A 25,265-nucleotide genomic window follows, 5' to 3' on the forward strand; every position below is an offset into this window, starting at 1 on the left:
ATGGTTACCTGCCAGGTTACGCTTGTGGTTGGTCAGGAAGTCGCTTTATATCCGCCACGTGCCCTCTTTCTGTTCCCAGAAGCTGATCATAGAATGGTTTTAATAGTTTACTTTCAAATAATGCAAAGAGTATGCGACACGTGTTTCTCCTTAATTCTGGGCTCATCAGGCATACACACTAACTGCATCCCCTCTCGAGAATCGAATATCGTCAGCGCCAGAGTTGAAGCCCCTAACGTTGCGGTCAGCAAGTGGGCTAACATCCGCCATGTGCCTTCTTTCAGTTGCGAGAGGCAGATCATAGAATGGTTGAAACTGTTGTCCCTAACGTTGCGCTACAGCGTGTGGTTCATTTATACCTCGTGTCTTCTCATTAAACTTTTATCTCGCGAATATGTTATTGCAATCCGCAGTGGGAGCGTTTCTATAAACTTAATTTAAACTTACGTTTTACACCGTGCTTTGTTTCCCTTATGAACATGCTTGTATGCTTCACTTGCTCCCTTCTCAATTGTTTAATGAATTTTTTGTTCTTCGCTGTTTGCGGCTCCTCCTTCATTTGTCCCTACTGCATTCACAGTCTTTTCACGTGATTACGTGGGAGGCGTGATGACGTGACACTCAACTCCTCCTCCCACGGCCATCGAGCTGCCGTCCATTACAGTATATTGTGAAAAAAGAGGTTCCAGTTATGAACATTACGCGTTGAATTTCGAGATGAAACCTGCCTAACTTTTGTAAGTAAGCTGTAAGGAATCAGCCTGCCAAATTTCAGCCTTCCACCTACACGGGAAGTTGCAAAATTAGTGATGAGTCAGTCAGTCAGTCAGTCAGTGAGTCAGTGAGGGCTTTGCCTTTTATTAGTATAGATTATTATGCTTGAAGGAAATATGATAAATTTCAATGAAAAATGTTAGTTGTGCTATTATTTAATAACATAAAATTTTTTAATTGAACAGAGGTTAGCACTTGCTTTTATACAACTGTTCACCTTTATTACAGATTGTCAAGTTTTAAAGTTTAGTGACTTGGGTATGTTGTACTGTATGTATGGCAGACTTTAATTCAACTCGGTAGTTGAACTAGTTATGTATACCTTACAGTGTTGGTCTATTTTCATAATTCTCATCTGACATAATACTATAAGATGTTGTGTTATCGCCCGTTTAGACATATTTGTAATGTAGAAATACCCATGATTCTGTATTTTTTTAATACTTCCTTTTCATGTAAGAATAGCTTAATGTCAAAGGGTGGCAATTAGAAGAAAAATTAAACATTATGTAGTGTATAACTTTTTTTCTTCAAAATGTCGGCAGTCTGCCTTTTACTTTATGCTGTTTTTTAATTATATGTACCTAATGACTAGCTGTCTATCTGAATTGAGAAGTTTTCATTATTCTTATGTGATTGGCCAGTCAACTTATATAGTGGCCTCAATAATGCGTAGTGTTTAAGACACAGATACATTTTTCCTTGATTTGCTTCTCTGCTCCACAGTTTAAAGGTTCAAATCAAACAATTCAAACACGTTTAAAGTGCAGATTGCAGACTTCAATTTAAGGGTATTTGCTGACATTTTGATCATATCATGTAGAAATTACAACACTTTTTCTAAATATGCATGCTCATCAACACTTGGAGCAATGATGTTTATTTGTGTGCCAATTTGCACGAATGCAGCATTGCTTTAACATTATCTTATATGGAGTCATGGACAAATGTATAACCTGCATATTACCTCATGTTTTGTAAGGGCTTTCAAGGTTTGGCGCAGAATTCGAGAAATGCTTGGTTGTAACATACCCAAATCATCACTATTGCAGAGCTGCCTTTTCCCTGCAGCCAAAAGGCCTAATGCTACCAACACTTTAATTTTAGGTACAGTGGTACCTCTGGTCACAACCATAATTCATTACAAAACTCTGGACGCGACATGATTTGGTCGTGACCCGAACGTAATTTCCCCATAAGATTGTATGTAAATACAATTAATTCGTTCCAGACCATACGAACTGTATGTAAATATAGTGATCCCTCGCTATATCGCGCTTCGCCTATCGCGGATTTTATATGTAAGCATATTTAAATATATATCGCAGATTTTTTGCTGGTTCGCGGATTTCTGCGGACAATGGGTCTTTTAATTTCTGGTACATGCTTCCTCAGTTGGTTTGCCCAGTTGATTTCATACAAGGGACTCTATTGGCAGATGGCTGAGAAGCTACCCAACTTACTTTTCTCTGTCTCTCTTGCGCTGACTTTCTCTGATCCTGACGTAGGGGGTGTGAGCAGGGGGGCTGTTCGCACACCTAGACGATACGGACGCTCGTCTAAAAATGCTGAAAGATTATCTTCACGTTGGCTACCTTCTGTGCAGCTGCTTCGTGAAGTGACATGCTGCACGGTGCTTCGCATACTTAAAAGCTCGAAGGGCACGTATTAATTTTTTTTATCTGTCTCTCTCTCTCTCTCTGCTCCTGACGGAGGGGGTGTGAACTGCCACCTTCAACAGCTTTGTGCCGCGGTGCTTCGCATACTTAAAAGCCAAACAGTCCTATTGATTTGTTTGCTCCTTTGAAGAGGAAGATATGTTTGCATTCTTTTAATTGTGAGACTGAACTGTCATCTCTGTCTTGTCATGGAGCACAGTTTAAACTTTTGAAAAAGAGACAAATGTTTGTTTGCAGTGTTTGAATAACGTTCCTGTCTCTCTACAACCTCCTGTGTTTCTGCGCAAATCTGTGACCCAAGCATGACAATATAAAAATAACCATATAAACATATGGTTTCTACTTCGCGGATTTTCTTATTTCGCGGGTGGTTCTGGAACGCAACCCCCGCGATGGAGGAGGGATTACTGTATTTTTTTTTTTAAGCACAAAAAGTTAATTATACCATAGAATGCACAGTGTAATAGTAAACTAAATGTAAAAACATTGAATAACACTGAGAAAACCTTGAACAACAGAGAAAACTTAACATTGTAAGAGTTCACGCTAGACCCTTATGAACCGCTCGCTGTAAACACTTTTTTTTATGAGTTTTAAGCACAGGGGAAAAAATTAAATGCCACTTCTCTTGTGAAACTTTTCAAACTATCCTCTACTGGCTTTAAATTCCTCACCTTTGCCACTCAAAGAAGGATTTTTTTTTTCAACAAATCTCCATGAATAATCTTGGCTTTCTCGCATATGATCAGCTCGCTTACGCTATACCCTGCAAGTTGCTTGTCGTTCAACCACACTAGCAACAATTTTTCCACCTCTTCCAGCACTTGAGGCCTCTCCTTGGTTAACATTATAACTCCTTTTGCAACATCAGCTGCTTTGTTAGGCCCTGTGTACGCAAACAAAAGAAAATCAGAAACGGAGAATGGGAAATCATTGGCGCATACGAATGCACGTAGGGAAACTGGCCGCCAGTGTTTTTGTTCGCCACCAGAGCGTGTGGTTGTGAACAGATGCAAAATTTTGGTAAACTATTTGATCGTAACCCGATTTGTACGTGTTCGGAAACGTTCGTGACCAGATGTTCTACTGTAAAAGCACACCGCTTCTCCTCGTAGATGGATCGATCCTGTAGTTTACAAGAATATTATAATGTTACAGATATTATTCCATCTCTGTCAAATAATACATTTTTGTAAGTTCATTATTGTTCCACATTTCTAAAACATTCAGGCTTTCTAAGGATGTGCATGTTGATCTATGTCTGAATGCTTCTAGTGATTTAGGACAGCTCATAGGCTTCCTCAAATTCTGGTGAAGTTAGGAGTACTTTACTAATTTGCGGAAATTGGTAAAATGCTTCTGCTCCTAAGAGTAGGACCAAATTTGCATCACTCTCAGATTTTTGAGTTAGTTAGAACTGTGATTGTACTCTTGAGATGCTTGATAAGTACAGGCACAGGTACAGATAAAAAGAGAAGATAGTAAGGTTGTTAGTGGAGTGCCTGGAGGGTCTGTATCAAGACCATTAATCTTTCTTATCTATATTAATGATACTGATTCTGATATAGTTGATAATCTTGTGAAATTTGCAGATGACATCAGAATTGTTAGAATAGAAAATAGTGAGGAATCAACAGTATAAATTCAGAAATATCTGAACAGCTGTTAAAATCTGGAAAATACATGGACAGTGTAGTTTACTATAGACAAATGTACAGTAGTACATGTGGGCAAAAGCATTACTTGAAATAGAAGATAAGTAAAGCTTACCTACTGTACAGTAAGCAGCCAATGAAATATTTTTAGGAATTACATTGATGCAACATTGTTTTGTTCAGAAAATGCATTGAAGCCAATCAAAAGGAAAATAAAATCTTAGTCCAGTTAGGAGCTATACAGGAAGAGTTTGTATTGAGATTTGGTGCCATGCAGAGGTGGCATCACCAGATACTGTTCAATAACAGACTTGAGCGGGAGAGAAGGAGCATAGGATCTTAAAAGTGTCTCCATATACAAAGATGCTGACACATTGACTACTCTTTAGGCAAGCATAAAGTATTGGAACCTGAAGTGTGCTGCTATCGGGAGCCAATGTAGTGACCTAAAAAGTGGAGTGACATGTGCCCGCCTTGACTGGTTGAACATAAAAGGTGCCACTGCATTTTAAATCAGTAGCAGCAATTTGGTTGTATCCTGCCATTAGAGAATTGCAGTATCCCAGAATTGACAGGACCAATTCCTGAACCAGAAGTTGTGTTGCATACTTGTTAGATAGTGGCTTGCAGATGTTTTACAGAATTAATTTGTAAAAAAAAAAAAAAAAAAAAAGTTGCATCGTGGTTTTTGAAGGAGAGCTGGTTATTGATCACCACCGCCTGGTTGCATACTGATTTGGTAGATGTTATTGATAATGAGCTGAGATGAACAGAGACAGGGTGTTGAGTAGACTGACTGGTTGGCATAACTCTTTGCCAGGTTGGTCTGAAATGGTGCTCCTTCATCCAGGTTAAGATATCAGTGAGACATACTGACATTGTACCTGGTACCACGTGTGGAGGTGATTGCAGGCATAGCTAAATATCATCAGCATAGCACTGATATGAGTAAATATGGCACTTGAAGAAAGGACCTATTAGGGCTCATTTATACTTCACGCTCAGAACGCGTATGTGCCCGCATCATGGCCACTACGTGTTCTGAGCGTTTATTTGATGCGTCCTCTGAGCAGGTCCTCAGAAATTGACACAACACGTGCGCGAGTTGCAGTACCAGCAAAAAGTCGGGGTTTGGGGGTTTGCACAGTGTGCTAAAAGTTGGAATGTGACATCCGCGTCTCTGTTTACTATCTACATGCGACAGAAAGCTGCTTTGCGGATCCTACGAGATCGGTGTGCACGCTTAGATATTTGATAAATGGTTTGATCTGGTGAAGCAAAATGCTGACATACAGATGTATTCATGGTGCTTTTATATTCAAGCGTCGCATATTCCCGTTCTCACATACCGTCTTCTGTGCCATCTTTTTTTCTAGGGCTTTCTCTGCTCCTGACAGCAGCGAATCGCCAGCAATAGATCGCCACACTGAGCACATTAAATGTATGATATTCCAACTCTCTGCACATTTAGAATCCTTAGGTTTATACTTGATATCACTTTCATGATGAAAAGCATTAAAGTATGTATATTACATTTTACAGATAAATCGGTATTTTCGTTTAAATAATGAATACTGTTGATAATTCCACACATAGGGTGACACAGTGGCGGAGCGCTAGCGCTGCTGTCTTGCAGGGAGTCACGTCGCTGATATTCCCTGCCTGGAGTTTACACGTTTTCCTGCTGGGTTTCCTCAGTATGCTCCAGTTTCCTTCCAAAGATGTGCAGATTTGGGGATTTGGTGCCGCTAAAATGACGCTAGTGTATGTGTGTGCTTGTATTCACCTTGCGATGAGCCGAGGCATCGTCCAGGGATTGTTTCTCACTCGTGCCCAATGCTTGCTGGCATGGACACATCCCTGGATTTAATCAATAAACATCCTTTTCAGAGATATTGCGGTAAGGTTTCATCGGAATTTAATGGGTGTTCTAGGCAATTCATAACACAGAGAAGCCGAACATGTTCTCACCGTAATAATACCTCGCACTGCCACCTGGCGGATTCCTCCAGATTTACGTAAAGTACGCGCGCAAGTATAAACACTTCAACGCTTGCGTAGCAGGAGCGTCCACTGCAGCATGCATCGCGTCACATGAAGTATAACTCTGGCCTTAAGGTGGTGTACAGAGAGAAGGGGATTGGGGTCAGCACCACCTTGGGGCACCCCTGTGTTTGCATGACTCTTAACATTGCTCCTTGCCAGAAGCCACATGGTAAGATTCAAACCATCTTGAGAGCATTTCCAGTGATGCTGAGTTAAGAGAGGGTGGCAGGGAGGATCTGTTGGTTGACTATGTAAGAGTAGGAGTAATGATCTAGAAGGATGAGGACGGATGTCATGTTGGTAGCTTTTGCCAGCCATAATGTGTTGACAAGAGTCAGCATAGCTGCCTCAGTGGAATGACTATTCTTGAAGCCCTCCTGATTAGCATCCAGCAATCTGTTCTGCAGAAGGAAAGTAGACTAACTGGTCAGGTGGTTGTATGGTTTTAAAATCTGTTCTCAGTGCTCAAAACTGTTATTTTTTAGAGATGTAGCCACTTTGAAAACAAAGTGTGAGATGAAAGAAAAGTCCAATGCATGTTACTAACCTGAACATTCACAGATAAACACTTCAAAATATAAACTGTGCCAATTGAAATGGTCTGAAAGAAAAGAAACATTCTGCTCTTGAAGTTACAAGACAAAACACCAAATTCCAACAATGGAAGTGTGGAATTATATTTGGCTCATATTTCAATTTTGATGGGGTATATTTTAAAGAATACATATGAAGAGGAAATTGAGTGCATTTTTTTAATTTGTATGTATCTTAATCATAGAATATTATAATAATTATTCATTACCGTTTTGTTGTCAATTAATAAAAACTACTTAATCATCCATCCATCCATCCATTTTCCAACCTGCTGAATCCGAACACAGGGTCACGGGGGTCTGCTGGAGCCAATCCCAGCCAACACAGGGCACAAGGCAGGAAACAATCCTGGGCAGGGTGCCAACCCACCACAGGACACTACTTAATCAGAGCTAATAAAATTAAAACATTGTAATCTGTACCATATACTGTAAATCTGTAAACAGTAAGATTACTAAGGATTAGGACTGTTGGTTGATTAAGAAATGTATTGCTTATCAATCAAAATTTTATTTCCTTCATTATATTATTTTTCTAGGAAGCAGAAATAACTTGGTGATTATTTTCTAATACAAAACAGTTTTAATAACTTCTTGCCTAGGAATATTACATTTTTCCAGTTAGTTTATTGAAACATTTTATTTAAGAGAAACAATTGAATAAACAGTGAAGCACTAATCAGTCAGCCATGTCGCAATGCAAATTTGAGTAACACTTTGGTTCTGTCAATAATGCTGTCTTTAAAATAAAATTAAGATGAAAAAAGAGATTTGATTTTCTCACTTTTAATTTCTGCCAATTGCTTAAGGACACCAGTTTATTTACACCTCATCCTTTGACTGAGGATGGGATGCTTCTACAAACAGAGTAGTTTAAGTATCTTCAGTCTTGTTCACGAGTGAGGAAAGAAGGGAGCAGGATATCAACAGGCAGATTTTAGCAATGTATGCAGTTATGTGAACATTATAACGATCAGTTGTGGTGAAGAAAGAGTTGTGCCGAAAGGTAGTAGTCTCAATATACTTGTTGATAAATGTCCTTACCAATGATCATGAGCAGATGTAAGCAGGAGAAATGAACTTTCTTCATAGGATGTTTGGGCTCAACCTTAGAGAGAGGGTGAAGAGCTCAAAGTAGAGCCTCTACTTCGAATGGAGCCATTTGAGACATTTCGATTTTCTGGTTAGTATGCCTCCTGGATGCCTTCCTGGGTAGATGTTGTGGGCATGCCCAACCGGGAGGAGAAAACATCAGTACTGACCCAGGACATAGTGGGGAAATTATATCTCTTAGCTGGTCTGGGAACACCTCCGTATCAGTCCTGCAAGCGATGGAGGAGGTAGCGGAGATAAGGGATGTCTTGACATCTTTGCTTAGACTACTGGATCCAGATAAGTGGCAAAAAAATGTATGCTCAAAAGGATGCAATTTCTGTACTTGAATCCAATGTTTAACACTGGGTTTTTTCCTTCTGGTTTTTGTGTTTAGTGGACTGAACTGAAATTGGCTATCGATCAGAACAATTCCTAACAGCAACTAGGAAATTACACTCTCAAAGGGCAGTGCTGTAAATCATCTCCTTCCTACTCTCAGTCCTGGAATGAAGAATGCCCCCACACATTATATGTGTGGACACTCAGGCAGTGACAAACACAACACATAAGACACATACCTGTACAGTGTATTTATGTGGTAGTACTACACTGGTACTATTTTTAATAAACTTGGATTTGTTTGTTTCATTAACAATGTGAAGCATGGTCAAATTAACTGAATCTAATTAATGCATTTAGGTGTTGCATTAAATGTAGTCACAGAAAATTTGAATGTGTTAATTTGACAAGTTAATGCCAATTAATAAGCAGCCCTACTGAGGATCCTTTACGTTACTGCAACTCTTTAAAGGTTCTTTGATATTGTAACTTTTCAAATGAAGTTTGTCCCAAAGTCATTTTGCCATAAATCTGACATTTGCTCTTGTTGGATTTATATTAGCATTTGAACATTTAGAAGAAATTACGAGATTAATAAGTGGAAAAATGGTCTTTCCCATTTCATCCTTTATTTGAGAATAACTGTAAAAACAGTTGTTTTGTTTTCATGGAATCTTGCGTAAGTAACCCTGTTTATCTTACTGGTTTTGGTTTACCAAGAATAGAACAAGACTGGTTTATGTAATACAATAGGAAGATGCATCTCAGTTACTCATACTACAAAAACATGTGGCATATGAGCTTCTGTTGCCTTCATAACATTTAACCATGTCTTCAGTAACTAATTAACTTGCCTTTAATATGTTTTTAGCAGTTACACTAATACACGTCTGAGACAGCACTGTAGCTAGCATATTAATTGTAATATCATTAGAAGAGCGTGCCTCTTGCTTTCATTTCAAAGTAGCATTATGGCTGATCTGCATGGGTATTTGACAGTTGTTGAAATATGGAAATACTGGCATAGAATTTACTTTGAAATTAATGTGGTGCATAATTCTGTTCATTTTGTCACTATTGTAGATAACGTGTGGATACAGATACCCAAATAGTTTGAAATTTGTCTGTTTTTTCTTTCTACAACTGTAGATCTTTTTTTTTCTCAGAAAATTAGTGTGACATCTTCCTCGTTATTAATTTTTTTTTTCTTTTTATTTAAGTCAACCTGGCTGCCATTGTAGATCTTTTTTTTTTCTCAGAATATTAGTGTGACATCTTCCTCGTTATTAATTTTTTTTTTTTTTTTTTTTTTTTTATTTAAGTCAACCTGGCTGCCAACTCAGTATTATTTCTTACATTATTCTTGCTATTTGGCAGTGCCATTAATGTCATCAGCAGAGATTTTGTTTTAGCCCAACTTAAGTTTGAGTTAAAAAAAAAAAAAATCTTTAATATTTACTAAAGATCTGTAGATGCTGCTTCTGAATATTGCTGTTACTGCATTTACTCTTTTAAATCATAGTAAAACTCCTGGTGAGGATGTCAATTTATGAAGTCCACCATTTATTCTCAAAATAATTGTTAATCAGGTATAACAATCCTTTAAAATATTTTTCCTCCCTACACTTCAAATAAAAATAAAGGTAGTTAAAAAAAGTGTTATGCAAATAAACAAAAAAAGGGAGAATTAAATGAATACTCCAGCCAAAATAGTTATTTTTTTTAAATCTGTTATTTACCTCAAGTTGGTAGTAGTGATGGCTGGGAAAAAAATTAGTCTCATGTTTACAGGGAGAATGAAAATAGCAAAGTTTCTGATTTTATGGACTTCAACGAGGACCATCAGGAATAACTGATAAATGACAGTAAACAATATTAAAACTCCCCTTAAAAAATCTCAAGTTTGTGTCATATAATCCACATCTCAGTTATCCAGTCATATGCTCTCATAAATCCAAAATACTTTTTTTTGCTAAAATATTGTTATATAATTTTTCCAGAAAATGAGAATAATGCACAAAAGTGAAATCAAGCTTTTGAATTGAAGACCGTTTTTGACCAATGAATAACCCCACTAGTGTTAACCCTGAGCGTGACTCAGGCTCGGAATTCTATGCAATTACAGTTAAAGACTCAGGCTCAGATGACTTAAAATAATACACTTTAAAGTATTAAGCCCGAGAAACTCTTGGAAAAAGTATTCTACTGATATTTATTGGATGAAATATCATTATGCTGCAAAAGAAAATAATATTTCTGTAACTCTAAGGTAACTCCTCAATATTATTGAGTCGGGCAGAGCATCCAATGAAAAACACAATTGCAAAAGAAAATGCCTTAAAATGAGTTGGTCATCAGAACTTGACATGGAATGTGAAACTGATGCATGATACAACTGAACTGCCATGATATGCCTGGTGAATTTGGTCACATGAAGTTTCACTGTTGTGCCATAGTAGCTACATGGCAAAAAAGGCAAAATAAGTGAGATTAAGTGCAAGGGCAAGCAAGATGTTAGCCCCCTTAGCACTGTTCACAATTCGGCTTGGTCAGTGTTTGTGCCGGAGGAAATGTGAACGTCACTAAGCTGTTTTTTTTTTTTTTTTTTAGAGTAAACGGTAAGAATCATTTAACACAGCAAAGTGTCATTTGGCTCATTTGTCTCAAAAACATGGACTTTATTTTGCAAGAAATTCAATAGTCTAACTTACCTCCAAAAGCTAACTCCAGTTAGTGCATTTCATTTCATGGAAACCACATTAATGGGCATGCTGCAGATTGTGTGCATTTTGATTGGCCATGGTGACTGGAGAAAAAAAAAAATAGTAATATGGTTAAACCAATACCACATTATACTGTGTCTTTTTCTCCACAAAGTACTCTGCTATGTAGCCAGCAGCTGACTCCTCTAGAACTCAGTGGTGTCAGAGCTTTCATAGTTTGGAAACATTCTGTATTCTTAATCGGGTATGAGAATTTTTGCTCAGTGTGTCTGTTTCAGCTTTTGTAGAACAATGTTATCAGACTAGTTTTGCCGTGCAGTCCAATTAGTTTTATTTATAGGCTTTATAAGAACTTTAAATAATCTGAATATTTGTAAATTAGTAGTATAACCATGCTTTATTAAGTTTTAATATTTGGATCTCAAATAATTGTAGTATCTTTAGACGTTTGTTAACATTCAAAGTAAATTTTTGACTAACGCTCCATGTTTTTGACTTCTAATACATGATTAGGCGTTTTTTGAGGAGAATGACGCATCTTTGTTTTGGCCAGGTTTCAGTGGATAAATAGATATCAGACTTTGTGGTTAAAACAAGACTATTGACTTCTCTGGTATCAAACCTCTAGCAACTGTTCAGTCACACTTTCTCCTTCAAGTTATATATAAGCTGATTCAAAACTAAGAATTTTACTTTAACTCTTTCAGTACTGTAAGTCTAAGTAGAGATAAGCATGGTCCAAAAGGAACGATAGTATTGTTAAAGATAATAATTGTTGCCAAAGACAAAGCCTACAATGTAACCTTTTGCTGGCACCAATGCATATTCCAGGATTTTGAGATACTAAAGCTTAATACAGTTTTGTCAAAGATTATATATTAATGTGTAAATAAAGGAAGGACACTCTTTGAATAGCACTGATTTTTAAATACCAAGCTACCTCAGGTCAATTGAAATTAAAATATATTTTAATACTCTTAAATTCTTTATGCATTACAGGTCAGTAATGTCCAAATATTTTTTTGTCATTGAAATGGATTTTTTAAAGTAATAAATAAAACATGTTTCTCTCTCTCTCTCTCTCCACCACCTCCTCCAAAAGTGGCGCCTTGTTTATAATTATATTGTAAACATAAGCTGTTGACAGAGTAATATAATCTCTCTTTGTGGAAAATTAGCGATAAAAATTGTTGCTTTTAAAACTGCCATAGTTATTACTGTTCCTTATTTGGCAGTCTCCTTTACCGAAGATGTCTTATAAAAATAAAGATTTTAATGTTTACCATATATTTCTTGTCAACTGAGAATACACCTTTTAGGTCTGGTACTGTTATTTGTCTTTCAACTTGTTTTGCAACTAGAAGTAAAAACTAACACTAAATTAAGAAAGTAGTAGATTGAGCTTACAGGGCAAATGTGCTGTACCTTAATGTCTTGTCAGTAAAAATTATAAAGAGGAGAGAGACCAGATATACTATTGGTAGCATTATATGCCCACACTGAATGTATGTGACTAAATGCCAGATTGACGGCCAAAACACATGCAGCAATGCAGTTGGAAATTCATACTCTTGAAGCACCTTTCCCAAGGTACATTAGGGTATAGTACATGTTATAAAGTGTTCCCAAATCTACAAAGCAAATAATGATGGGAACTGACAAATTCCCACAATCCTTCAAATACCTGTGCAAGGTTAAAGAGTTGGTTCACAGTTTGATGGTCATGACAAAAATCTAAATTGTTCCTGTTGTACCTCACGGGTAATTATTAAATATCGTCTTTGTTCCTTGGTAACTGGAACACTCCCTTCAGTCTCCGCTTTTAAAAATGGGGACCACCACTTCAGTAAGTAACTGCCTTCCACACAACATTGATGAGGTGTGTTAATTGAAACACCCCAATGGTATATAGTGCTCTCCTGACTTCTGGTCAGATCTCTTACATTTCTGCAGTATTGATGTTGCAAAGATTTAAAATCACTTTAGTGATCTCGGCCACAGTGACAAGCACTGCCTTTACCAAGGAGGACACATGAAAAGAGGTTAGTAGTTCCTACAAGTGTACCTTTCACGTCTCAAAAATATCCCTTGTTAAGGTTAACATTTCCCCTCCCTTCCCAAGAAAAGCATGAAGAGCATCCTAGCTACATCACCTGAGTGTTCACATAGTTTTGTAGACCCTCCTACAGGCCATCCAAAAGTCATCCTTCATGACTTCATCAACAAACTTCGCTCACACATAGGACTTTCTTTAAGCCACTGCAGTAGCTCCTGCCTTTTTCAGTGTACTGGTTTCTCTTAGACAGATCTGGGGAGCCTGTTACATTGAAACATTACATCTTTCCCCTTTGTCTGCCAAAGGGTGCTAGGTTTGCTATCATGATGGGCACCACCAGCCATATGGCCACAGATTTTTGTAGCTGCCTCCATTACTAAGACATGCATGATGGATAGCTTTCCACTAATGTGATATTCATATCCTATGTTTCTTTTTCGCACAAGCAAGTCTATTCTGCTTATTTGTCTCCTACCATGCAGACCTGATTTCACACAGTCACCTTGCAAAATGTAATGTTATGTATCCTATACTATGTGTCCTATACTTGAGCTCAATTAAGCATTTCTTTGGCTTCTAGTATGAGAGGTAATAAATTGGTGTTTTCTGAGACTTTGGTAAATCTAGTACAGTAGAGGTAATATTTGGTCAGACTTTTCTGTGTTTATTCTCATTAGAGCCGGTTTCATCATGGTGTTTGATGGTTTTTGTAACTACATTTGAAGAAATTCTGAACAAAGTTCTTGAAATTTTTCAGATTGACTGGCCTTTAATGTTTTAAAGTAATGAGGGACATTCGTTTCAGTTTACTAAGCTGACTTGTTCATGGTCTACTACAGTATTTGGTAGATTACCATTGGGGCTACTGTATCTTATACCCATATTAATTTATCAAAACACCAAGTATTGGACTCAAAGTATTAATAAGGAAAGAAGTTCCAGACATTATCATTTAAGGAGCTATACCTAGTTTTTTGAAAGATATGATGATCAGTTGTGTCGAAACATTTCTGGTATTGTATATATGTCTGCATATACAGTATGTGCATGTTTTGCCTAATTTTTTTTCTGTATTATATCTTGTATTTGTTTACCTGTATTTCAGCCATAACTATATTTTTAATTGTTGTATGTTACTCTTAACTGCTGAGTGCACCTAAGTTATTAATAACAAATAATTTGAACTGCAACAGAAAAACTGCCTCAAGGAGTGTTGTGCAGAGATGTTCCTTAAGAGTCATCTGTATAACTGAATTTGAACTTCTGAGAGGCGTTGGGAGAAAAAATATATAAAAAATATTCATATAATTATTCCGTGTGCATGCTCTTTTTTTCCCAGATGGCTGTGATTGTTGTTGTTTTTTGTTTTTTTGTATTTTTTAGAGGTTTTATTAGATGTCTTCCAGTGATAATCAGGTAATGTGTTGAAAAATTATCTGGACTGTAAATGTTGTAAACAGCATTTTTCAGTATCCAAAACAAACTCCATGAAAACTAAATCATTTTAACGATTGCCACATTTGAGAAGTCTGATTTCACAACCTAGGTTGTATGCAAATATGACTTGCTCAGCTACTTGTGTAGTACTGATATTCTGGGTGTTTTCTTCTTTTAACCATGCAGCTGTTAAGAGGAGCCGCATTCTTTCAGATGCAGATGATTCAGATAGTGATGCACACTCTGACACATCTAAGAAAGCTGCCAATAAGAAATCCAAAGTCTTTGGTTCCAACAGTAGTGATGATGATGATGAGGAAGAGGAAAAAGAGAACTCTGGAAAAAAAGATGGAAAAGCATTGTTTGGCAGTGATAGTGAAGCAGACGATGAAGAGGAGTAAGTATTTTATAATTATCATTTCATTAAGTGTACTAGTCTCAAAGCGGGCAGCCAACAAGTAATTTAGTCAACAGTGTATTTGAGTAGCACTGTTAATGTTTTTTTTTCATTTTACAGTAATTATATTAGCAATAATGTTCACTTTTCTGACTTTCTGTCTTAATCTCCTTTTCTCTCGTATATCTTTTCTTCCTTTATGCATTCGTAGGGATGTCACAAGAACCTATTTTTCGGTACCAAGTTGATGTTAGAATGCTCAAAACGTAACAGCACTTGCTTTTTTACACTATCGGTACCAAAGTGAAAGTTGATATCACACTACTGAATGACTACAAGTAGACCTGTTACTTTGGAAGGCATATATAATAATGATTTAAATATCCAGTGAAAGGGATTTCTTTTTTTGCTGGGGTATGGAGTAGTTATTAAGTGTCACAAAATTTCACTGATATTGGTATCAAAACAACACCCCTGGAGTAATTTTCGTCTCAGTAGCCTCACTCAAGGGCCCAATGGAGTAAGATGCCTTCTGGCAATAATGGTATTAGAACCGACAACCTTCCAGATACCAGGGCAGATCCTTAGCCACAGAGCCACCACTCTTTTGTTTTGCAGATCACGAATGTGCATGTGTACTTAAACATCATGCTTTCCAACTGCCCAAAAACTTGTATCCTTAACTGTAGCTAGCTTGTTGTAAAAGGCTTCAGCACTGTGTACCCCACTTTGTATCACTTTATTGTCATCTGTATTGTTAGTTGACAGCCACAATCACAACTCTCTGGATCTTTTGGAGCTTTGGTATTGCATCAGGGAAATACTCAGACATTAAGGAAATACAGTTCCTGAAAATGTTTCCTTTAGTAAGTTGTAATGGAACTGCATTTTCCATCATCTCTTAACACATTGTATTTAAATTGTGACTTTTTGATCCTATGATTTCTTCACTTACATTTATATTTTTAAAAAAAGTCGATATAGGTTCAGCTTCTTTGAGAAATTTGAAAAAAAAATCACATATTTCCCTTTTTGTGAAAAATAAAACCTCCATTAAAAAAAATTTCAATGACATTCAACAGGAATATTTGAGGTTGAGATTTAAGTATGCATGTAACATTTTATTACAGTAACTACAAGGCATTTGGCCTCTTTTGGAATGTATAATTTCTTTATGGGATTCAATAAGGAAATTTCTTAATAAAAACACAGGTTAACATACCCATGGTTTACTGAATTATATTGTATCTGATTCTATGTTTAGGAGTGCTGAACTCCCATTCTTTACTATCTGAGCTGTTTAGTTTTTATCCTCATATTGATGTCATCACTGCCAAAATTTGCTTGTCAACAGAAGTACTTCACATCATAGGCAGTCTAACGTTCCCCCAACTTAATTAGAACAATACATGCTATACATAGTGTGTGAAGGTTTTTGCTTTTTACTGTCTACTATGTCATTTACAGATGTAAATCTTTTTTTCACTCCAGGAAAATGATTGCAGACATCTTTGGAGAATCTGGTGATGAAGAGGAAGAAGAGTTTACTGTAAGCATATTTCCTGATATCAAGTTTAACTTTCACCATTATGTTTTTTTAAAGTGTAGTACAAATTATGGTTATAATAAATTCAAGTTTGTTTAAAATCAGAAAGTGAATAGAATGAAAATTTAAAATAGATCAGTATGACAGTTTGAAATGTGTCTGAAATGCGGTAAATGGTTTGATTCTGTTCTCAAGTGTTACTTGTATTGTTTTCTGTGGAGCATTTATTCTAATGGACTACCTCTGTATGTCTGTCTTTTTAGGGGTTTAACCAGGAAGACTTAGAGGGAGCAAAGAATCAGGCAGAGGCTGCAGTAAAAAAAGCTGCAGCAGCAGCAGAGTCCGATTCAGACGATGAAGTTGATCGAGGAGGCAAAGAGTAAGTAAAGTATAGAAATATCAGTTGTTAATGTTATTGGGATTGAATATATAACTTTGGATGTTAATTTTTGATCACCAGTGTAGTGTATTTATGTATTTTTAATAATACTTAACAATCCTGCACATCAGAACACAGTCCTAGTGGCCTTGTCTTTAATTAGCTTTTACATTGTCATTTTCTTACATCATATTGAGTGCAATACACTCGTTTATTCTGTTTCACTGATGATGCTTTTTTGTATGTTTCCATCACACCCTGCTTCACTGTCATCCTTTACCAGATTATCAATAAGCTTATCTTTTGATGGTGTCCATCATGATTGAAACTGAAAGTCACCTGGACATATAAGTGTTTTAAAATGTATACTTCATATGTGGTTTTTGACTTGTAGTTGGCAGCTTCTAAATTGTGGTGACTTGCTTAGCCATTACCAGTCTTGCATCAAGATGTTGAAGGTGTCTTATCCCCACCTTTTGTCATCCATTGTGATAACTTTTTTGCATTTTCTCAACTTCTGCTTTTACAATACATAGATTATACAGAGATTACTTAAGTTTGATTTATTGATTTAGTGCATGTAGATAATGCTGAAGAATATTGAATTCATCCCTGGTTCAGATTAATAATATATCACTTTTTTATTTCCTTCTTTCCTTAAACTTTGACCATAACCTTTCTTTCCATTTTGGGATTAAAAAAATCTGTTTGTATGCAATAAATTCACTTATGCTTTAAGTTTATTTACTTTTTAAAATGTATTTAATGTGTTCAGTTAATCCTGTTTTTTAATCATTGATACTTCCTGCTTTTATTTTCATATTCAGTTATTCAATTCTCTGTAAAGGAAATCAAAATATTTGTGTTCCATTTCTAAGACTGTACAATGGAGATCTTTTTTCCTTTAGTCACTTAATAATCCATTATTTCTGATTTTAAGAAGTTATTATTATTGTGCTTATGCTATGTTTTAAATGCCAATAGAAGTTAATATCATTCATTCTGAATGTGATATTTATACCCAATTTCACTGTTTTTATTTTTTGTGCCTCTCTAAGACTCACAACTACAGTAATCCCTCCTCCATCGCGGGGGTTGCGTTCCAGAGCCACCCGCGAAATAAGAAAATCCGCGAAGTAGAAACCATGTGTTTATATGGTTATTTTTATATTGTCATGCTTGGGTCACAGATTTGCGCAGAAACACAGGAGGTTGTAGAGAGACAGGAACGTTATTCAAACACTGCAAACAAACATTTGTCTCTTTTTCAAAAGTTTAAACTGTGCTCCATGACAAGACAGAGATGACAGTTCTGTCTCACAATTAAAAGAATGCAAACATATCCTCCTCTTCAAAGGAATGCGTGTCAGGAGCACAGAATGTCACATAGATAGAGAAAACAATCTCTAGCAAACAAATCAATAGGGCTGTTTGGCTTTTAAGTATGTGAAGCACCGCGGCACAAAGCTGTTGAAGGCGGCAGCTCACACCCCCTCTGTCAGGAGCAGAGAGAGAGAGAGAGAGAGACAGAGTTTGTTTTTCAGTCAAAAATCAATACGTGCCCTTCGAGCTTTTAAGTATGCGAAGCACCCTGCAGCATGTCGTTTCAGGAAGCAGCTGCACAAAAGATAGCAACGTGAAGATAATCTTTCAGCATTTTTAGACGAGCGTCCGTATCGTCTAGGTGTGCGAACAGCCCCCCTGCTCAATCCCCATACGTCAGGATCAGAGAAAGTCAGCGCAAGAGAAAGAGAAGAGTAAGCAATCTAGCTTCTCAGCCATCTGCCAATAGCGTTCCTTGTATGAAATCAACTGGGCAAACCAACTGAGGAAGCATGTACCAGAAATTAAAAGACCCATTGTCCGCAGAAATCCGCAAACCAGCAAAAAATCCGCGATATATATTTAAATATGCTTACATATAAAATCCGCGATGGAGTGAAGCCGCGAAAGGCAAAGCGCGATATAGCGAGGGATCACTGTATTGTGTTCTTTCTTCTCAATTATTACTTTCATCATCAACGGCCATTTTCTGGGTTTGCTCAGGATAGCCGGATTGTCACCCCCCAGTCTTTCTTCTCCACTCTCTGCCATAGTCCTGTTATATTATTTTCTGTATTACCTCACATCATATCATCTTTAGTCTCTCTCTCTCTCTCTCTCTCTATCTGCATCATCCCTTCCATCTGCATCTTGGTGCACCTTTTCATGCAATCATTGTCTGCCTTTCACTGTACATGCCCACAATATCTTAAATAATTATCACCTCCACAAAATAAAGATAAATTGGCATTCATCTTCCATGACACTCCACAGATCTGCTGTATTCTTTCCAGCTTTGCTTCGTGTTCTGCCTTCACATAGTGCTTTACCCATAATAAAGTCAAATGTTTACCAGCCTGACGTGAATAGCTCTTAGTCTATTTATTTTGTATTAAATCTCAGAAGCCTGTGTTTGTTTCCCATTAATTCAAAACAAGCAATACCCTTCCCCTCAGCTTGTTAAATTTAATTTCACACCATCATTATTCTTTTCTTCTTCCACAGTTTGGACTTTCATACAGTGCTTCCTGTCAGAAAGCTCAGTACGGTAAAGAGCTGCTGACCTACTGCATTGGAAAATTTCACCAGCTGCCATGCAGGATGGTTTTGCCCTTCTTGTTCAATCTAGTCAGTAGACAGGGAAAAGGCCCATGTGATAGTTGTTATAAAAATATATATGCATTTTTAAGCAATTCCATTTAGACCATTTTCACTATTATTTTCATTCTTCTGCTATGCTAAGGGTCCTTGTGTGTTTTTGATTAATTAAAAACATGGATTTACTTTACAATACATCGCAGCTGTATGTTTTATGCATCATTAATTCTAATGGTAAAACTTGATATTCCTTGGCAGCATCAGTTTCATGTCAGACTTTGACATAATGTTGGCAAGAAAAAAAGCAGCAAGTGGAAAGCGTCGGCGCAATCGAGATGGGGGGACATTCATCAGTGATGCAGATGATGTGGTCAGTGCTATGATCACCAAAATGACAGAAGCAGCAGAGGTGAGCAATAGGGGTTTGTATTTCGTGTTGTCACAAAAACAGAACACAGACATAAAAAGGTTTGGGGCAGCCACCCATATATTGTGCCTTGGCTGAAAATGGGTTTAAATTGATTGAGATGATCACAGGTTTGAGTCCAAAACAGAACTGAATGTAATAGGAAAAGATGGTGGCTTTAAAGCCCGGGACTGGAACCAGAAGTGACATCATTCATGGCGCCGGGACCTGACGAGATTTCCCGTGGATGGTCTGCAGAGGATTGAGAAAAAGAGTTAGTGCAGCACACCACCCCCTGGTCTGGCGTGTAGTATTATTCTTAAAGCCTTTCAAATGTCTCCCAATCGCACGTGTGACAGTGTGGGATTTTTTTTGATGGACTATGCCTATATAGTGTTACAGTGTCATACGTTTAATTGCCTCATTGTAATTGTGAGATCCAAATGCTGAAGTTTTTCTACAAGCATGCTGCTAGTTTCATAAAAAACTTTTGTCTCCATTATAAGGAAGTGGACTTGTAGTTATATTTGACATGGAAGTCAATGTTGTCTTTCTCTTGTTGCAGGAGGATAGGACATTAAATAGTCAGAAAAAGCCTGCCCTGAAGAAGCTAACTCTACTACCAACTGTTGTCATGCACCTAAAAAAGTAAGATGTTCCATAAGGGTATGGCTTAAAAAAACAGCTTGTAATGTGGTAGTTCTTATTCTAAAATAAAATAGTGGGGAAGGAGAAAGGAATGTTCTGAAGTATCAACTTTTGAATTAAACAGCAGAACTTGTATCCATATTCCTGTGATTTTTGTAGCTGCTTGAAAAATATCTTGTTGGAAAGCTACTTTTTTGACTTTGTGTGTTTTCTCAAATGAGTGGGTAAATAAAAGTAGTTACTTGATCCTGACTTTACACACTATGTTTTAAGTATTTCACTGAAGCGAGGCATAAAGTTTTGGCAGAACCCAGAAGGAAACGGAATGTTTTAGTTCAGAAGAATAAATTACTATACAGGAATTCACTGTCATACCACCAAATGCATTCAATAGACATTTAACTTTATTAGTAGTCTTGAGAAACAAACACAAATCCTCCAGATAATACCATTTTTACATGATGTCCAAGCTGCTGGTGGGATTTCTAATCAAGCGTCTTGAAGTTGAATTTGAAGTAAGTCAAATTGGTAAAATTCAAATTAATGACTGCATCATGAATGCAAATGTGTCTTCATTTGAAAAATGCATCAACCAGTTCTTCAACAGAAATTGTTCAGAATCATCCACCTAAATATCCTGTATATTTTAAGCATTTGGGTTATGTTATGTGCTTTATTTGAAGAGGCGACTCTGCACAACTAAATCCCCACAACACGTCTTTGAATAGCCTTTTCTATCTCAGTGTTCATGCTAGGTTACACCTTCCTTAGTGTTAGGAGGAAAATTAAATAAAGAGGAACAAATGCTGAGGATTAAATACTCCTCTCCTTTCCTTTTGAGGATTTTTACCTTTTGAAAATTTTTAAGCACTGACATTTTTTTTTTTTAAGGCAAGACTTAAAGGAGACATTTATTGACAGTGGGGTCATGACTGCCATTAAAGAGTGGATTAGTCCACTCCCAGACAAAAGTTTGCCTGCTTTGAAGATCAGAGAAGAACTACTCAAGATTCTGCAAGAGGTGAGTATTGCAAGTAACAAGACTTGGACAGCAGTCTGGATTTTTTTTTTTTATTATTATTAATGTAAAGCTAGGGTTGGGCATTATAGTGAATTTTCGATTCAATTATTAAGAAAAATAAATACACAAAAGCCAATATTGCGATGTTCCGCACTTTGATTTTTCACAGCTTCTTTTGATTAAGTGTGACTGCATCTTCTTTCTAAGCATGACTGCATTGACTGCGCCCATTTTGCATGACGGCGATAAGTGCGAGAAAAAAATGGAGTGAGGCTCAGAAGAGAGAGAGTTTAGAACAGGTACATTAGTGTTACCTGTGCTGTTTGCGAGTAGTACATCATCTAAAGTTAAAATGTGTTACTGCATATAAATAGGCCATCTGGGCATTTGCGTAGCCTACAACATGCCCCACACCTCCCCAGCGAAATGGGATCCTACTTAGCGAAGGTCCATGAATTTATCATTGTTCCGTTGCGTACTATAAAAATAGAAAGCAAGAGGTGGAGGGAAATTACAGCTTCAGTGACTCACCTAATTGCAGAACGCACTTTTACATACTTGCACCCTAAAATATTTGTACTTTGTCAGCTGTCAGTTAACTACATTCTTTTATTTAGTATATCATTCCAAAAGAGACATGTCCATAAATCGTAAGCCTTGAAGTCGTCTTTGATCTGTATTGAAATGTTACAAGTGGAGGTGAAAATGAAGTTTTCTATTATGAGAATTATTCAGTGTTTTTGTGTCAGTTATGAGATAAATTGAATTAATGGCCCTTTTATGTTTGTACTAGACAAAAAGCCCGTTTCGACAACGTAAGATGAAACGGGCATGAGTTTGTGTCAGTAGTGTATGAAGAACAAATGATAAGTAAGAAATAAATAAGAAAGTGATGTAAGTAATGATAATTAACTAAGAGGTTTGGGATATGTATGACTTTATCACGGCGAAAAATACTGTACACTTAAAAAATACATGCTATGACAACGTTTTTTGTTTGTATAGTGGAGGCCTGTCAGTATGCAACTAAAGTTGTAAAATCTCTCTGTAGACTACATTTTTTGTGAAGACACTGTCACTCTTTGGTAGTAATTTCCCTTGATGTGGCCCATCTTTAACTTGCACCTTCATATCACTCACCCTTCTGACTCTTGAAAAAGCCACATACAATTGACCATGGCTGAAAACGAGTTTGGCAAGAAATATTCCTACCGTGTCAGTCCAGATGGTGTGGTGAACATTCAGTGCTTGGTGCGAATAGGCCAGCAGCATTTTATTTTACTCAGATCTCAGCAGCAGTGCAGGACAATGAGTACCGCACCATCTGTGGAGATTTGTATGCGGCTTAGAATGTGTACCTCGCTTCGCACACATCAACATCTGCAGACGACGGTAATGTAATGATCATGATGGCTGTGGAGTCGTTCCTGCCGCTGAAAGTACTTAATAATAATATGTTCTTACGTATTATTTTGAGTGTGAGGGTTGGCAGTGATCGGGGATAATATCCTACGCCTGGGCGGAAGGATTTGGGATTTCAGAATAATTATCCCGAATCAATTGGAATTGATTATGGATATTCAACAAATTACCTAATTTAGCATTAACATTTATGAATATGTTGAGCTGGTGATCTTTGAATCTGTTAAGATTACTGGAGGAAATGAAAAAATACAACCATAGTCCTTTTTTGAGTGAAGGTTGGTAATAGATAATAAAATATCAGTGAATGAAATCAGAATCTGTGTACTTTTAGAATGGCAAATTTTAATAAGGAGAGTTGCATCACTATTCTTTGGGATTAAAAGTGAATGTGATGTTTGGTTACTTATGGTGGCTCCATTTCCCCATACATTTCTATACTGTAAAGAAATAAGAATTCAAGAAGCTTTTTGTTAGATGCAAAATCTGAGCTGCCCAACCAAAAACAGAAGTACAATGCTCACTATACTAGCAAATGGCATTCAGGCTGTATGCAATGCTTACAAAGGAAGCTCAGAAATAAGTATGGGAGATATGAAACAAAAATGGTTATCTGAGTTGAATGTTTTGTTTTAGACACAGCTATTCATGAAATTGTTATATATTGAAAAGAAAATTAACTGTTCCCTTTGCTAATACTTCATAATAGTACTGTGAGAAGGTATACCAGTCTTTTATAGAAAATGTGTATGTACTTATCTGTATGGTGCTGATCTTCAATTTTAAGGTGTTCTGACAACATATTGGGGAAATATCACATTTTGTGCAAAAATTATTGCAGTATCGGTTTATGTCCATATCCCACAGCCCTATGGAAGCACAACTTGCTACAGCAGAATACCTTTTCATTCTTGTCCAGATTTAATTGGAATTTGTTATGCTGAATGTGCTGTATCAGTAATTTTTAAATGTCCTGCTCTGCAATTGACTGTGCTGTTGTTTTGTTTATATGAACATAATGGAAGAACAAAAAGTGTAGTGACATGAAGACTCCAAAGTAACCTGTGTTTGTTTATGATCTACATTAATCCTAAGTTTGCAGTAGTTCTGATTTCCTCTGTAAAACAAAAGTATTGCTTTTCACAAGGTAACACAGGAATAATGGAGTTGATGTATACTCTAGTTGTAAAGCTCAGTTAACAAATACTCCTTTGTTTTGTTGCAGTTGCCCACTGTTAGCCAGGAAACCTTAAAACACAGTGGAATTGGTCGTGCTGTCATGCTTCTCTACAAGCATCCAAAAGAAACACGTGCTAACAAGAACCTTGCAGGAAAGCTTATTAGTAAGTAGATTGCAATTGAATATTAATTTTGTTTGCCAAGTGTCAATGTTAAGTTTCTTTTACTTGAAATCAGACAGCATTCACTATGCGAGTACGCATGTCATATAAGGGGAAAGTAAGTCTATAGCCAGAAAAAAGTGAGATCAGAAGACTGTTAAGAAGTTTACAGCTTCATCCTGATTGTCCTTTGTTATTGTAAACATATAGCTATGGATAAAAAAAATAGTTTTTAAAATAAAATTCTAAAATCACAACAAACTACACACGCAGCAGTCTCTTTCACATGGTCATCTGTGACTAGGAAGAAAAAAGAATTGTACATTGTGTTTAGTGATGGCCAAGAAAACTTTTAGTCTCAAATTTTCCTGGAGAGCAGAGAACACAAAATTCCTGATACAGTAGACTTTGGAGACCCAGCTTTATATCCCCAAACAATATCAAAATATCAAAGAAACATTTTAAAATTACTTGTTTTGTATAATTCAGTGCTCAGATATCCAGTCATGTACAATGTTTAATTCAAAAGATCAATCCTTCTTGACTCGGCTTCTGCCTAGAGAACAAGGGCATTTTCCAGAAGTGGTTTATTTAGTAATATTTTAGCCAGAATATCTGTGATTGGAACTAGTTTTATGTCACTGGATGAGATCATTGGCAATCGACAGTTTATTGGTTATATTACTGATGGATGTTATTTGCCATGTGATTGAATATTTTGTAAATACCCTGTTTACACTAGGCACTTGTGTCCCTGTTATACACTTACAGTGGGGCAAAAAAGTATTTAGTCAGCCACCAATTGTGCAAGTTCTCCCACTTAAAAAGATGAGAGAGGACTGTAATTTTCATCATAGGTATACCTCAACTATGAAAGAGAAAATGAGGGGGAAAAAAAAATCCAGAAAATCACATTGTCTGATTTTTGAAGAATTTATTTGCAAATTATGGTGGAAAAAAAAGTATTTGGTCAATAACAAAAGTTCATCTCAATACTTTGTTATATACTCTTTGTTGGCAATGACAGAGGTCAAACGTTTTCTGTAAGTCTTCACAAGGTTTTCACACA

General features: G+C 36.7%; 1 protein-coding gene across 1 annotated transcript in view; it reads left to right on the forward strand.

Annotated features, from left to right (window-relative positions):
- Nucleotides 1-25,265, forward strand: part of LOC114646549 (protein IWS1 homolog) — a 69,423-nt gene that overhangs the window by 27,448 nt on the left and 16,710 nt on the right. The window contains 7 exon segments of the mRNA XM_051922567.1: nucleotides 14,584-14,794; nucleotides 16,286-16,343; nucleotides 16,604-16,719; nucleotides 19,618-19,768; nucleotides 20,331-20,413; nucleotides 21,305-21,434; nucleotides 24,082-24,199. Of these exon segments, the coding sequence (XP_051778527.1) occupies nucleotides 14,584-14,794; nucleotides 16,286-16,343; nucleotides 16,604-16,719; nucleotides 19,618-19,768; nucleotides 20,331-20,413; nucleotides 21,305-21,434; nucleotides 24,082-24,199 (867 nt within the window).

This window comes from Erpetoichthys calabaricus, chromosome 2, assembly GCF_900747795.2.
Source record: "Erpetoichthys calabaricus chromosome 2, fErpCal1.3, whole genome shotgun sequence".
In the NCBI taxonomy this organism is placed as follows: domain Eukaryota; kingdom Metazoa; phylum Chordata; class Cladistia; order Polypteriformes; family Polypteridae; genus Erpetoichthys; species Erpetoichthys calabaricus.